Below are 17,273 nucleotides of genomic sequence, written 5' to 3' on the forward strand. Positions count from 1 at the left end.
ATTTTAGCCAATGTCCAGATTTGTAGGGCCTGACTCCTGATTTTCAAACGTTTGTGGCTGGGGATACTGCTTATGTGAGTAGCTCTGTTAAGGAGGGCTCCCAGAATTAACCTGATGATGTGCCTTGCCATATTTTACCACCATGTCAACTAGATCTGTTCAGGGCTAGACAGCACAATTTATAAAACCCTGGGGGCCCAGTTGTATGCTAGCACCTCCCCTGGTGGGAGAATGTCACTGAACCTTCAGCACAGGCGCACCCTGAAAACATAAAGAGCAGAGAACAGCAGATACAAAGACATGCTTTCCTCTCTGCTAGCCACATAATAACCCAGCCAACTCTGTGCTGAGGCAAAAGAGAGAAGCTCAAATGCAGCAGACTGCAATCATAATACAAATAATGAATACAAACCCCACGTTTAAATGCTCTTATTGATCCATTGAACTTTTGCCTTTGCTTTGAAATACCAGGCCCTGATTGAACAAAACACTTAACGATATGCTTATGTCCTACTGACTTCAGTGACTCTTAAACGGGTGCTTAACTGCTTAGCTGAATTGGGGTCCGGTTGAGACTCAGTATCACCTGCATGGCTATTAGATGTTACAGTTTTTTAGCATCACAAAGGTCAGGGAGTCTCCTCTCTTCTGTCTAGCTTTGTACCATCAATATCTCATCATATGGTGAATTTTAATACCGAGCACTCTGCTCATCAGGCCACAGCTAACCGTGTTATGATTATCGACTGCCTCTATAAGAGTATGGATAGTTTACCTAAACCCTCTATGGATACTTGCTATGCTGTCTGCCTCAGCACTTCTTAGCCATCATTAACCTATCCCGAGCTATGAATTTACTACCTCTTTGATGCTATTATTCTTTAACCAGCATTTTTACATAATGTCAAACTTGCTTGACAGAGCAGTAATATATTATTTAATAGTGCTCAGCACATAGGTTCAGGGAAGATAACGTTTTAATCTGTAAAAAAAATCCTCGCTCTGTTGTGAATTTTAGTGTGAGCATTGCCAGGATCATAAAAGTGCTCCTGAAAGGTCAGACAGTGGCTTTGCCATTACTCCTCCTAATCCGCCAGGCCCAGATAAAGAAGCTTTACTCCATGAAAGTCTGCGGTACCTGCTGCTCAGCCCCTGAAAAGTGTCAGTTTGTGGGTGGTCTATTTAATAACAAAAGAAAGGATTTAGTAAAGTAAAAGATATAGGATCAGAAGGGTGGGAACTTGAAAGAAAAGCATCTGGCATATTATTGATATAGAAACTAGCATTAACTTTGAAACATTCCTGGTTGGAGCCAGGGGCTGGCGTCAAGAGACCTGTGTTTTATTTCTGACACTAACTCCTTGTGCGACCTTAGACAAATCACTCAACCGACCTGTGCCTCGGTTTCCCCATCTGTAAAGTGAGGACAATAACATCTCTGTCTCTGTAAAGCTTGGAGATAGTCAGAGGAAAGGGCCCTATGTGATGGATGATCTGATCTGGTTGTGGGTTCCCAGTGCCTCCCAGGATCATGCCTTCCATGTACAGTAGTATTGTGGTAGTTATATTAGGGTTTGTATCCTGTGTAGGCTGCAGCCGTTAGAGGACAACATGATCTCTCGCTCTTGCACAGGTCTGACATCCAAACCAGCAGGGAGCTATGTGGTCAAGACACACATTGTGGGTGGTGGGAAGGACAGACAGACAAAGGTAAGGCGTTACAGAATGAGTAAGCCTCTGAGACTGCCTCACCCTGCCCACTTACCTGTCAAAAGGTTAGCCAAGTTATTCTGCGTAATCTTCCTCCTCCCGCCCCACCCCTTAGTCGTAATAAAGATTCCTTTGGAGGGGCCTGAATTACTGCAGAGCTGCAGCATGAATGAGTAATTTCCCCGTGCCATTCATTTTTCATTCGGGAGGCAAGTGAATAGCATCTTAATCAATGCCATTGACTTTTGCATTAGAGTGTTTGATACATGTACCATTGTGCCAGGGAGCGGAGAACGAGAAGGTAAAGAAGGGGTGGGCAAACTTTTTGGCCTGTGGGGCCACATCGGGTTTTGAAAATTGTATGGAGGGCCAGTTAGGGGAAGGGGTGGTGGCCCGGCCACCACCTCCTATCTGCCCCCCCAGGGACTTCTGCCGCATCCAACCCCCCTGTTCCTTGACGGCCCCCCCCGGGACCCCTGCCCCATCCACACACACCTCACTCTCTGTCCCCGACCGCCCCCACCCCATCCAACCCCTCCTCTCATTCCTGACTGCCCCTCGGAACTCCTGCCCCATCCAACCACCCCTTCTCCTTGTCCCCGACTGCCCCCAGAACCCCTGCCCCTGACTGCCCCCCACCGCCCCATTCAACCCCCACCTCCTTCCTGACTGCCCCCCCCAGGATACCTCGACCACCCCAACCCCTATCCACACCCCTGCCCCCTGACCACCCCCTGAACTCCCCTGCTCTCTATCCAGTCCCCCTGCTCTCTTCCCCCTTACCACACTGCCTGGAGCACTGCCACGCCACCGCTGCCACCACCACCACCACCACCGTGCAGCACAGAGACCGGGTCAGGCCAGGTTCTGCAGCTGCGCTGCCCCAGGAGCTCACAGCCCCGCCACCCAGAGCATTGCGCCGGCGGTGGAGCGAGCAAGCTGAGGCTGCGGGAGAGGGGGAACAGCGCGGGAGGGGCCGGGGCTAGCCTCCCAGGCCAGGAGCTCAGGGGCTGGGCAGGACAGTCCCGTGGGCCGGATGTGGCCTGCAGGCTGTAGTTCGCCCACTTCTGAGGTAAAGTCATTTGCTTTGTGATTAATAAGAGGCCCGATCCTGCTATCTGCTGAGCACCCTCCACTCCGAGCGAGGACCAGTTGTGCTGAGAGTATTCAGAACCTCACAAGTTTGGGCCCAGAAATGGCACCGAAGGGATATTTTGTATATAAAAATATAACTTCCCTCCTTCTTTTCATCTCACTTTTTTGAATAACTGAGGGCTGGGAACTGCAATCTGTCTCCTTAACGTTAGTTTCTCCTTGTATCCTGTTCACACTGTAGTTTGGTTAGACTGTAAACTCTTTGCTCCATCTGTTCGCTATGTCAAGGGGCCGTGATCCCTGACTGCCCCTCCCCCCTCGGGTGCTACTGTAATACAGAAGAACAAACCTCATAATACATTTGATGTTACAGGGTACTGATGGGTGCTGGGCTAACGATGCCAATTTTATAGTTTACCCAAGCTACAAAATTCAGCTCCTGGTGTGACGGTGTTTGAATCCAGGCTACAGTTCTTGGGCTGCTTCCTGGCTCTAAGAGGCAAATTCTGCACTATGCACATGTAACTCTTACCTACTTCCCTAGGACCGAGGGTGCTCTGTAAATGAAAACATTCTGTCCATGAGAGTTTCCAAGCTGGAGAAGCCCTTCGATGCAACGCGCTACGCAGTGACTGTGTGAGGTTGGCTTCCATTGTTTTACTGAAGAAAGCAGTAAACAGGCTCAGAGATGCAAGCTTTAAACATGGCTGTCAGTGAAACTTGTCACAGTTTCCTGGCACTGAAACTAGAGGACTCCGTTCCAGTCCAACCATTCGTCCTCCCAGTTATCAGATTAGCTCTTGGAATGCTGCAGCCTCAACCGTGTTCTAATTAGGGTTGCCAGCCCTTCAGGATTGGCCTGGAGTCTCCAGGAATTAAAGATGAATCTTTAATTAAAGATTATGTCATGGGATTAAATCTCCAGGAAAACGTCCAACCAAAATTGGCAACCTTAGTTCTAATTAGACATTAGAGTTAAGGCAGTCAGCGATTTTATTCTGATTTTTATTCTTCCAAGCCATGACGACACTGCAGGGAGTGTTCTCAAGGGCTGGGCTCATTGGCGGGGAACCCTGTACCTGTTAAATTTACAATTTGTGACTTTCTTAAAATAAAGCCATTTTTATTTATTATGAAAAAGAACCATTTTTTTTCTGTTAAGCCTTTGCCTGGGAAAACTGCCTGCTATTTATCTTTTGTTTCACATGCTTTAGTTTGCCATAGAAGGGGAGGGATGGGGGGAGTTTTAGAAACAAGAAAGTGCCATATTTATATAATCCCTTAGGGTCCAAGCCCAACAGTTCTAACTCCTGTGGTGTTTTGCCTGAGTAACAGCTGCAGCATTTAGATATTAGGTCTTGATCCTCAAAACTTTACTTGCAAGTTGCTCATGTGCTTAAGTGTTTGCCAGAGTAGGGTCTAAGATTTTAAAGAGCATATTGAGCATCAGACTTAAGCAAATAAATTGGGCATGTGGCACTTGCTTATTTTTTGCTTTGAGCTGCCGCATTAAGAACAAAACAAAATCATTTAAAAGTGTTAGGGTTGTTGCCTGTTAAAAACACAAGTGTCAGTTGTCAAACAGCATTTCTCATTAAAATGAGGTTAAGATTAAAACTGGCAGTTGGCAAAGACCAGATTTTTAGGTCAAGTAAAGCAGGAGGACTTTTTCAGGTGAGTCTCTGCTGATAGTCCCTTTTGAGGACTGCCCTGCTCACACTGCCACCTGCATTTAATCTGAGAACCCTCGGGGGTCAGATCCACAGCAGGCATAAGACAGCACGACTCCTTTCTTTGCCAGAGGCCTGCTGGGGAAATGGTACACGCGAGAGGAAGCAGAGTTAGTCTGATGGTGGCGTTCTCTATAAAGTGCACATGTTGCAGTGAAAAGAATCTGCTTGGGAGTAGGGGCTGGAAAATGGGATGATGTAGTTTGAAATTGATACTAATTTGGGGATGAAAACAGGAAGAGTTCGGGAGCAGGAAAACTACATCTGACTTCATTAAAGGACCATGACCAAACTGGCTGCTGCTATTTTTTCTCTTTGTTCCTTTACCACCTTTTCTTGCTAGCTGAGGCTTGTTAGTATGTGGAATGCCTGATGCCCACCCCTTCATTCGAAAGCTTCCTGGTTTGGTCCCTCTGACCTTTTTCTGGTGCAGCTTCTCCTTGGGCACTTTCTGTTTTGAAAAAGAAGGACAAAATGTTCACCTTCCATTAATGATATGGTTTCTGGCCAGTTGGTGACTGTAGAGAGCAGAGGCTACATCTTACAAGGTGCTGAAGGCCCTCAGCTCCTAAAATGGTAGTGGAAATCAACACCTCATAGAATTGGACCCTTTGGGCTTTGAAAATAGTCCTGATGAGGTTGTTCCTTGAAGGCCACCTTCCTACGCTCCTTGCTCCTCCATAGGCCCCTGAATGCAGCTGGTCACATGCATGCAGCTCCCCTGTACGGCAGTGCAGGGTCAGGTAGTTGCACCTCAACCCAATCTTGCATTTGCTTGGCTTCCATGATACTTCTCTCAGCGCAAGAGTGCATGCGTCTCAGTCTGAGGAAGTTGCTGATGGATGCCTCGCACCTCCTGAGAAGCAGGGAGATTTCAGGTGAGCAGGGAAAAGAGGAGAGAGAATGCAAGAAAAAAATATGAGGGGGGAAAAGAGAGCAATGGTTGGGTGGCGGGCAAAAGGAGAGATGATGGCAGATGTCCAAGGGAACGGCATCCAGGACATGAGTAGGAAGAGGCTGTAACATGAAAATGTGAGGAGCTACTGCCTTATAGCAACACCTGCTTTCTGTTGTCAGTGGTTTGTCCCTCCCTACTGTTCCTCCTGGGTGTAAAGTGAAAATCACACCACAAACATAACAGGAAGGAACCACGCTGGCAAAATGGGGTCCAAATAGCTGTGTCAGCTGACTATATACAGTGTATAAGGCCTGGAGCTGCTGCTCCAGTGGCTTCTGAGACATAGAAGACAGTGGGGACCAGTAGACGGCTTGCAAATTATTTAAGGGAATACTGCTGAATTCTGATACACTACACCTCCCCACACCCAACTGTATTTACTGTAGTCTCTGTTTTGTAGTAAAATACTTATCACCTTTTCCACTCTATTCTTAATGAAATCTTAGCTCTCTTAGGGTATGTCTGCACTGCGAAGTTGTCGACAAAACTTTTGTCTTTCATGGGTACTTAAAAAAGCCCTCCCCACCCCCACCCTCCCGTGAAAGACACAAGTTTTGCTGATGCAAGTGGCAGTGTGAACGCAGCTTTGCTGGCAGGAGCATTGGAAGTTGGTGGGGCTGGAAGTATTTTGTCGATAAAAGTGTCGACAAAGTACTGACAAAAGAGCATTTACACATGCTGACTTTTAGCTGCGTGGTGTAGACAAGCCCTCAAAGACTGTTTGAATCCATTGGATTAAGGCTTTGATGTCTTGTTGGTGGGGGCATGGATGCACCTAAAGTAGTAGTTAAAAGTGTGACTCTATTCCTCTTTGTCCCCTGTGTCCCTTTTTGTAGCCTTCAGAAGTCAGTAGGTGCAATCTTCTGGCTGCAAGAGGTGCTGTTATAATCAATGCAAAGGTATGAATGTCAGTTTGTATGTGACCAGACCTGAAGAAGAGCTCTGGGGAGCTCAAAAGCTTGTCTTGCAGCAACAGAAGTTGGTCCAATAAAAGGTATTACCTCACCCACAGTGTGTATGTGAGGCATATAACTGCTCAGATGGCTGACCGAGTGGATGCTGGTTTGAAATGATATATTTCTCGGCCTTCTTGATCAGTTATCCCTAGTGTTTTTGCAAATTTATCGTTATTAATGGTTTTATTTATACTGCCAAAAGTTTGCTTTGGTACTTCACCTCTGGGGTCCTTGTCCCGACGACCAAACCATCAAAACATAGGAAGAAATCCATTTCCTTCTGGTCAATGGTTGGTGTCATGAAGTTTCCTCTGGCATCCTCAGCCACAGCATCATCAAATTAATGCTGCCCGTTTGTGCAGTTTCAATGGTATACGGTACAGCTCACTCAGAGAGTCTCTGGCATGATTGACGTAGTTAAAATATTTAAAGCACTTTGGAGCTGTTAATGAATTTCATCCCGATCTTCTGATAATTCTTTTGTTCCCCACCAAATCATAGGTTCTTAATACAAATAAGCCTTTAGTGTCCCTGTTAAAACTCCAAATAATATCTCAAGTCATAGAAAATCTTCAAAGAGCACATTGGAAGGCTCTGAGTAAAATCCTGATGGCAGCCTGTCATTGGATGGCACTAAGTGACTGGGAGGATATTATTTAACACTGCAAGGCCTTTCATTGTGGGAATCTGTATCACAGAGCTGTAGTAAGTGAATAATTACCATGTTGCAAAGTTTATAAAAAGTATTTATTTTTTCTCATCTAAGAGGAACAGGCTAAAGCCTCAGAATTATTCACCGACCCACTGCAAGCTGACTGGGATGTGAATAAACTGGAGGAAGGGTCTCCATAGCCCCTGAAAGGCCTGGCTTGTCAGAAGTGGGAAAACGTATCTGGACCTCTCCCTGCACAGCCTCTTCCGTATGTTTGTGAATGAAAGTAGTAATTCTCCTTAGCTGCTGTTAGTACCAAAGAACAGAAGCATTACAGAAGATGCGGCTGCTGTGGACTAGTCAAATGGGACTAATGATTTGAGTAAGAGCTGCGGGATCAGGGCCTGATTTCCTTCCTTGTGGGGTACCAGTAACACTGGAGCTATTACAGTTTAAATATCTGATTTTACTCTTTTATACAGTCTATTTCCATTTTCCAATGCAATGAAAACAGGCTAGTCAGTTTCATGTCCCCGCTCTTCTGCATTAGCTCAATTCTGCATTGTCTGGTTTGCAGACCTGGCAGGGGGATCAAATAAAATACGGTTTCCACTGGATTTAAAAACGGCCAAGGAAACATTTTTATGTGTCTTTTTGGCTTCTGTAAAAGCTCTGTTGCCTCCTTACTATTTGTCACCTCTATTAGTCGTCACACCTACAATTTAGACTGTAAACTCTTTGGGGTAGGGGTTGTGTATTTCTTCTGTGAAGCACCTAGACACCTTTGGCCACTGTTTGATAATCTGTGTCACTTTCAAGATGATGGGACCCACCTTTATTACTGTTAGAACTGTGTTTAACGTGTCATTGAGATAACCTGGTAGTGTGGTGAAAGCAGATGTGTTGAAGACTGTACATTTGAAATCTAGCCATCTTAAAAAAGAGATACAAATAGTTTCAGGTACTCCACCAGCCCTGCACTAGTCATGGTACTTTGATAATCAGTTTCCTATATTTTTTTTAAAAAGTCTTCCTCTCCTTTGTTGTTTATATGAAAGATCTATCCAAACAACAAGAGAAACTGACTATACAGGGAAACTGATTGTACACAAAGAGCTGTGAAGATCACAAAGTTAGCAAACTGGAAAAAATACAGAAAAATATACCTTTTTCTCTAATCTCTGTCCTTTATATTAATTTTTGTTGGTACTTCTCTCTCTCTCTCTCACACACACACACACACACATACACACACACACACACACACACACACACACACACACATACACACACACACTCTATATTTCAGCTGAAGTGATTTTTATTTATTTATTTATTTATTTTAAACTGGTGGTTGAGTTACCTTTCCAATCGAAGCCACTGGAGGCTTCCCATAGAAAAACTGAACAAATCAACTGCCTTTGCCATACTGTTAGTGCCTGCTAGGTAGCTGCAGCAGTGGGACTATGGTAGGATAACAGTAATGCAGTGTTTCAGAGTGGCAGCTGTGTTAGTCTGTATCGGCAATGCAATGGTTGTTTTCTTTCCTTTCAGTAGATTCAGCTGACTTCTGCTTTGCCTAGAGTGGCAGCGGGGTCTTGGATTTGGATCAAATTATGTCACCATTGAGAAAAATAAAAGAGAAAAACAACATCATCACAACAATACTGGACACATTTTTGCCATTCACTGTATTTTTAACCTCACCACCAGTTTAGAGATTCGGTGTTTTAACAGGGCATTTGCAATGCACCTCCTTTCTTGACACACACTACCCTGTAACTAAACATTGCAAAGAGAAGCAAAAGAAAAGCTGTTGGGGATTTGGCTTTTCTTCTTCCCTTTCCTGATCACGTTTTAGTTTTTGATTTAGCTTGGCCTCGCTAGAGCCTGCTTTAAAATCAGTCATAGCGATGCCGCCTGTTGCCTAGGAACATCTCTCAAGTCTTTTGGGGGCATTCTTATTCTAATCATAGCTCTCAGGCAGCCTTGTTTATTTCCTTTCCAGACAGTGGTGATTATGAAAAGCATCTTACACTTCTGGTGTATGTTTTTGGTTAGGCTTGGTTGACCCCCCCCCCCACACACACACGCGCACATAACCGTAAAAGTCCATTTTCTGTGGAAGCAATATGCTTTCCTGCCACATTGTTTCTGCATCAGAATGACTCTACCTGATAATATCTTAACCCGTGTGACCAAGTCGGGGGAGGATTCTCTCTAAGGCATGTGGGTAGGGGGAAAGGGAAGCCAGCTTGGAGAGGCTGGAGTGAATGTGGGCAGAAGCCTCAAGGAGTTCTTTAGCTGTCCAGATGGTGCTTTTGCTAGTCCCTGTCACAGTGTGTTCCTTGTAAGAAGCAAGAGGAAAAGAGAGAGAGCAAACACTAGGACAAAACGTAAACAGCAATTTGAGGAAGGCGCAGAAAGGGGGCGGGGGAGAGGAAATGTGTCATTTTTCTTGAAAAATTTTGTGCATTAATTTTGTGCTTATGAAAATGGACCAAGAACAACTGGCCAAGCACAGTCAATACATCCTATGCCTGGGAACAGGGGGCCCCTGCCTGCCAATGCCTTTCAGGCTTGAGGCGCCTGTCTAGGGCTTGGTCTACACTACAGAGTTAGGCTGATGTAAGGGTCTACCTACAACGTTGTTCCCGCCGATGTAAGTCACCCACTACACCGACCCTAATAACTCCACCTCCACGAGAGGCGTAGCGCTTAGGTTGACATAGTAAGGGTGACACAGTATCTGTGTAGACACTGCGTTACTTATATCGCCGGTTGGCTGTCAGCCCTGCTCACAGCTGGAGACCCACTGCCCTTCAGCTGATGTCGTAGGGTAGACACAGAGTTAGGTCAAAGTAAGCCGCCTTACGTTGACTTAATTCCATAGTGTAGACAAGGCCCTGACAGGCAGCTCAGGCCTGAAATGCATTGGCAGGCAGGGGGTTCTCAGGTATGGATGTATGCTCGCTAGACCAGCTTTGGTCCAAGACTACAAATCATGCCAAAATGCGATGGGAGGGTTGAGACCTCTCCTTACTCCTGCTGTTAGGAGTTGAACCAGTGTCTTCTGGAGTGAGAGCTGAGTATGCTAATGTACTGCAGTACCCAGCTCCATGACATGGTTGGAAATGAAGTGACATGGAAAGAGATGAGGAGGCCTTGTGGCACCTTAGAGACTAACAAATTTATTTGGGTATAAGCTTTTGTGAGCTAGAACCCACTTCATCAGATGCATGGAGTGGAAAATACAGGAGCAGGTATAAATACATGAAAGGATGGGAGTTGTCTGACCAAGTGTGAGGTCAGTCTAATGAGACAATTCAATTGACAGCAGGATGCTAAGGGAGGAAAAATAACTTTTGAAGTGGTAATGAGAGTGGCCCATTTCAGACAGTAGACAAGATGTGTCTGAAAGAGGTGTGAGATGGGCCACTCTCATTACCACTTCAAAAGTTATTTTTCCTCCCTTGGCATCCTGCTGTCAATTGAATTGTCTCATTAGACTGACCTCACACTTGGTCAGACAACTCCCATCCTTTCATGTATTTATACCTGCTCCTGTATTTTCCACTCCATGCATCTGATGAAGTGGGTTCTAGCTCACAAAAGCTTATGTCCAAATAAATTTGTTAGTCTCTAAGGTGCCACAAGGACTCCTCGTTGTTTTTGCTGATACAGACTAACATGGCTACCACTCTGAAACATCACCATGGAAAGAGATGCAAAGTAGGAACTGAAAAATAAGCCAAAGGCCTGAAAGATTACACTAGTGTAATCTCTGACTAGCCTGGCCAATTAGTGGAGGAAAGCAGGGGAATTTCAACACCTGAATACAGTGTTTATAGGCCAAGTGACTATGGCTTAGGGAGAATATGATTTATTTCTGAATGCAGGTCCTAGTTTAGTTGATAAACAATGGGAAATACTTTTGGTGTCTAAGCTCTTGACCACATTTGAGCCTGAATAGACTCTCTCGAAGCGGATTTTTTTGGTGATGGCTTCTTCCTTGTTGTTTAGTGAGAACAGTCAATACTGATAGATTAAACAGGAATTGATTGCAAGAGAACAAACAATTATGGTCAGATTGTCTTTCTGCTCCAGGGAGAGCATTGTGATAATTTTCATCTGAAAGATAATAAAAACAGATCAATACCCACAGAAAAGAAGGTTCAGTCTTATTTCAAATGTGATAGCTGCCTCAGCCATTTAAAAGTTCCTTTTGTAATTAAGTCTTTTTAAAATAAAGAAAATACTTATTTATTCTTCCCAAGGCAGGACTGAAGACAACTTTGACTTGAGATGAAATTAAACAAGTTAATCTTTTGTTTAGGAATCTTGCTCTCACAGAGAGAATGAATTTCAAGTTACTGCTTTTAGAACTTTCCGCTCCCCCATGGGAATATATTTTAAAATATGATAGCCTATTAACTTTATTCTAAGTGCATGGCTTCTGTAGTCTGGGTGTGTTACACACTGGAACATCAGGGCAGAGTTGTGGGGGATGGGAACAGGAGCAGAAAAACCTGATCAGATAAATTGACACTTATCTTTACCGCCCTGTGCTTGTAATTTAAAAAAAAAAAAAAAGGCTGCATTTAAATATGTCACAACAGCAAATGTGTAATTCCACAAAGGAAACGTTAGGATGAAACTGAATAAGCAGTACCCCAAACAACATTTCTGGACATTTGCTTCTCCATTAGGTCTAACTGCATTTAGAGGCAACTTGAAAATGAAAAGAAAAACCAGTTTGTAAATTCAGTGGTCTGCTCAGTTGGTTTTGGTGGTATTATTTGGCTGTGTGGAGACAAGGTGAAAGTTGATTGTAAATCTAAACATATATATATAGAAAATAAACACCTTGCAACAGTTCTATTCTGAATCACTTGAGCTAAGGATACTGGACGTAATTTCCCTTGTCCATTGATTCTAGTGAAATCAATGTCCCATAGATTTTAAGGCCAGAAGGCACCATTAGATCATCTAGACTGACCTCTTGTGTAACACAGGGCACAGAACTGCACCCCTTTACTCCTGTATTGAGCCCAGTAACTAGTCTGCTTATCCCAGGGCTGAGTTCAGCCTTTTTATGTACTTTCCTAACTAGTAACAGTGGTTCTGGATTTTCAGTTGAGAATTTTATTTTTCCCTTTTCTGTGTGCAGTGGCAGGCAGTGTCTGTGCTAAGTCTCTGTGCCCTTGTTATGCATTCCATTGAATGCCTTTGGCAGGCAGAGAGGTAAACTTTGCAAGGTGAATAGAACTGCAAGCATGTTTGTCAATTTCTGGGACCAATAGGCTTAAGCTACAGGGAAAGATAATAATCCTGTAGAGTCCCTGGGCCAAATTCAGTCCCTGTATAAACAAATGCTAGGTTATCGACGCCTGGAGCTGATTGGTTATGCCATCAGGAGTTTGGCCTGTGTCTTCTGCTGGGCTGATTACTTTCTTGCTTGTGTGTATTTACTCAGAGCCCCGGGCACAGTAGCGTAAAATCTTGGGAGTAGAATGTGCATCCCTGCTGGAGTAGACTGGAGGCTCCATGCCTTTCTGTCTGTCTGTGATTTATTAAGAGAGACATTTTATTACTCTGAGTTATTTCCTCCAGTGTCTATCCTATTTATTTATTTCTAAACAAAGCTTCCAGTAAAAGTGACCAGCTTCTTCCACTTGGGGAGGAAGGAGACAGATGGGATTGTAAGGTGTATGCGTGGGAGGAGGGTGGGAGAGATAGGAACAGCTGAAGAAGAAGAGGAACTGGTGAGGTCACAGATGGTGAGGTGAGAGGGTTCATTTGCCTCCCCTTGTAACACGTACCCCTGGAAGTATGATTGAACAAAGCTGCTAAGGCAAAGCCAAAGCAAAAAGATCAAGGGCTCTGAAAGAGGTCCAGACTAGCTCTGACAACATTCAGTGCAGGAACCTCTCAGAACATAAAAGGGGGAGGGAAGTGATCGATAAAACATGGGGAGATGGTTTTTTCCTGCTTTATTCTCCACAAGCTGGATGCAGCTGAATCTTGCCCCGACTTTTTCTTCCAGAGTGGCTCAGCAGTTTAGTGTGCTGTCTCTTTAAGATAATTCCCTGTTAAGATTAGATTTTGTTCTACTGATGCTTGGCTATAATTACCAGTATGTCTGGAATGTGGATATCAAAACATAATAAACCTCTGTGCGGGTAGTGGTAGGATTACCTCAGTGACTCGGAAACACGCGCTGCCTCGAGTACGATGGTAACATTTCTTGTGATTTTATTCCTTGGCCCTTGCGCTGTTGACTCTCTTTTAATGTGCTCTTGCTAAATTGACTCTGTTTGCTTTAACAGAATGAAGAGAAGCGGAATCTTTCCCTGGGGGGCCATGTTGGATTTGATAGTCTCCCAGATCAGCTTGTCAGCAAATCTGTAACACAAGGATTCAGCTTCAACATCCTCTGTGTGGGTAAGCAGAGTTTACCACAGACTAGGGAAATTCTTAGTAATAGTAATACAATAAATAATAATCTAGTAGCACATCAGATCCATGGATGTCGGAGCATGTCACAAAGTACCATTACCGGAATTTTACATGGAAAATGCAGAGAGGTTAAGGCCAAAATTTGTTCAGTTCCCTGCTCTGTCACAAACTCACTGTGTGACCTTGGGCAAACCACATAGGCTTAAATTTTCACAAGTGCTAGCTTATTTTGTAGGCCCAACTTTGGATGCCTCTGATCTGCTTTTCATAAGCTCTGAACACCCTCAGCTGTGTTCAATATCAGTTGGAGTTGTGGGTGTTCTGCCAATGGCCTATCATGCACTAGGCACTCAAAATTAGTGGGCACTTTTGGAAAGTTTTGTCCTTAAATGACTTTGCGAAGGTGTAGCAATGAGTCTGTAGTAGATCTGGGAATAGTGTAAAGTATAAACCACTGGTAAGTGTGTGTTAGAGGTTCCCCTCAGAATAAATCTCCAGAGTTAAAGTTCTCTAGCTGGGGCTGAAGAGGACTTTCTTCCTCTTTAGTTGTAGTTGTAGCGGCTCTGGAAATCCCTAATTCAGTCCCGAGTGTGTTGGCCAAGGTGCCAGCCATTGCAATAGCACTCAGAAGTCCAGTCTGCCATTAACATAATGTCGTGTTTTATTGTTTTATGAGGGAAACCATGTTCCTCTGCATAAAGATAGTTGAAGTGGTTTTTTTTTCTATTGAAATATTCCACATATATAGAGCTGGGCAGGGATTATTATTTTTATTTATAATTATTAATAATAATTGTATTTCTTATTAAACTTTTTGGTCAATAAATGCCAGTTCATCTAACCTGCAACTTTTTGTGGGAAAGGTTTTGATGAATTTTTCAACTCAAAAAACACTTTTTTTTTTTTCAAAAGTTCCAAAAATGTCAACATTTTTTTCAAATGAAAAATTCCAGTTTTCCGGTTCAAAGCAACCTTTTGTTTTGAAATTTAAGCTAATTAGATTTTTTAAAGTGGTTGAAATTGAAATGAAATATTTTTTAAAAAATCAAAACAAAATGTTTCAATTGGCCAAAACTGGGGTTTTGCTTTTGGGGATTTTTTTTTGGATTGTTGGTCTACAAAAGTTTTTGATACTTTGACCTTTCAACCAAATTTGGGACAGGAAGATCTTTCAAATTCTCAAAAATGTTCAAAAGATGAAAAAAAACAACAACATTTCCTGCCCATCCCTATGCATGGGTTGTTTTACTGCAGTCAGATCATGATGGGAGGACAAACAGAATTAGCTTCTGTACCTGAGCTGCTGTGGGTTATATGTAGGGCCCTACCAAATTCATGGCCATGAAAAATGTGTCATGAACTGTGAAATCTGGTATCCCACTGTGAAATCTGGTCTTTTACCCTATACCATACAGATTTCACTGGGGGGAGACCGGTGTTTTTCAAACTGGGGGTCCTGACCCAAAAAGGGGTGAGGAGTCACAAGGTTATTTTAGGGGAGTCATGGTATTGCCACCCTTACTTCTGTGCTGCCTTCAGAGCTGGGCAGCTGGCAGCTGTTGGCCAGGCACCCAGCTCTGAAGGCAGCACTCCACCAGCAGCAGCACAGAAGTACGGGTGGCAATACCATACCATGCCACCATTGCTTCTGCCTTCAGAGCTGTGCTCCCGGCCAACAGCCACCACTCTCCAGCTGCCCAGCTCTGAAGGCAGTGCCTCTGCTAGCAGCAGAGCAGAAATAAGTGTAGCAATACCGCAACCCCCTACAATAACTTATGACCCCCCCCAACTCCTTCTTGGGTCAGGACCCCTACAATGACAACACCGTGAAATTTCACATTTAAATATCTGAAATAATAACATTCATGATGTTTTTAAATCCTATGACCGTGAAATTGAACAAAATGGACCGTGAATTTGGTAGGGCCTTAGACATACGGATTTGAGGATGGGGAAATGAAGTGGCTGGTAGCAGGCTTAAGAATCACTATCGCTACAGCTAGAAATAGTAATGCTTTATTGCTGAGATGGGTCCAGATTGGAACTTCGGCAGAATTTGGGGGTGGGTGAATCCAGGGTTTTGAATTGAGTCCATTTCTATCCCCAGAGAAAGATGGAATTTCCTGTTTGCCTTCAGCATAAAACATTTATCTCTAAACATGCTGGCTGGTTGCTAGAGAACAGATCTTACAATAATCTCATAATAATTTTGCTTTTTCCCTTTCAATTTGTGCATGATTCTAGTAGCTGATGCCACACAGACGCTTGAAGCCAGTCCTTTCTGGTGATGCCTGGGGTGCTGGCTTGCAGATGATTTTTGTTTGTTTGTTTGCTTGGCATGCTTTTGTTTTAGGCTTAAAGTACTGCAACCTGCAATAACAGTTGAAGTGCTTTTGGGGGCAGAGAATTCTTCCCAGCACTGGCTCTGGACCAGTGATCAAGGCAGGGGAAGTGATATTTTCAATATCTGAAATGTGTTCCAAGATCTCTTCCTGCCCAGACTGGATACAGCATTACATAGAGTGGGCAGTGGAATACTTCCTTTATTCCAATCCTCATCCCTTTAGGAACTCGCTACCTACACCCTTCCCCCCCCCCCCCAATATCCAAACCCCAAGTAAGCAGCATTGCTTGTACCCAGAGTTTAACGTTAAGCAAGGATGTTACCCTGGGCTTTATAATGTCATTCTTCAAAAGCAGTGTGTCAGCAGCAGAAGACCGTGCATTTGTAATCGCCACATTTATTTTTTTGAGGGGGGAAGAGGTCAGACTAGATGATTCAATGGCTCCTTCTGGCCTTTAAATCTATGAAACAGTGGGAGAGATCATCAGATTTCCTATAGTTCCCTGGAAAAGGGAGAAGAACCCAGTTACAGCTGTTGACTGCCATTACAAATTCTTCCTCCCAGTCCTGACCCAACCTGGACAGGAGAATGCTGGGAGAAAGTCAGTGCTTCCTGACAGACTTTGGATAGGCCAGCCCTGAGCTTTCCAAATGACTTCTCTGCCACATGGGCTTGGATCATCAGTTTGTTTTTTGTCTCCTTTGCATGGCATTTTGCCATTGTTGGGGGATCCAGTATTTGGCTCTCCACCATTCTATCTACAGTACAAATATTCCACGCAATATTTGTTCTCCAAGGTGGGAGCAGAAGGGTTCCAGAACCTGCTATGTCTAAAATAAAAACCTAGTATCAGGCTTTGGTACTTGTGTAGCCTAGCAGCTTGCCAGTTATCCCATTCTCCCATAACCATGTCGGTTCAGCTCAGATGATTGGTGCACCTTAGACTCTCTATCAGTTCCAAAAGACGATGGCCAGGAAGGGGCATGTCTAGTAAAGTTAAAATGGTGGCCCGTCAATGCCGAAAATGTAGCAGTATGGTTTATCCATTCTGTCTTGTACAGTTTGTCTTGGTGTGTGGGCAATGCATGTGATCATTATTCACCCGGGGAAGCTGGCCTGGGAGAGACCCTCAACTTTCCTTTATTAATTTTCTTAGTTTTGTAGTCTTCTTCCCACTGAGCCTGTCTCTGGTGTCCCCATTTGACTCCACATTCCATCCCTCTGCTTGTCTAAATTATTCAACTTGGCAAAGATTTCTTTTAGCTCTTCCTGCACAGATGATGCATTAGGAGAGGGGAATGATGCTAAACCAACGAATCCCTGCTGCCTTGCTCCTGGGTAATGCTCTGCCAAGACTGTACAGCAATA

General features: G+C 44.0%; 1 protein-coding gene across 1 annotated transcript in view; it reads left to right on the forward strand.

Annotated features, from left to right (window-relative positions):
* SEPTIN8 (septin 8) overlaps positions 1-17,273 on the forward strand; it is a 61,229-nt gene that overhangs the window by 15,204 nt on the left and 28,752 nt on the right. The window contains exon 2 of the mRNA XM_045026515.1: positions 13,431-13,545. Within this exon, the coding sequence (XP_044882450.1) occupies positions 13,431-13,545 (115 nt within the window). The remainder of the gene's footprint in view (positions 1-13,430; positions 13,546-17,273) is intronic.

Source organism: Mauremys mutica, chromosome 8 (assembly GCF_020497125.1).
Source record: "Mauremys mutica isolate MM-2020 ecotype Southern chromosome 8, ASM2049712v1, whole genome shotgun sequence".
Taxonomy (NCBI): domain Eukaryota; kingdom Metazoa; phylum Chordata; order Testudines; family Geoemydidae; genus Mauremys; species Mauremys mutica.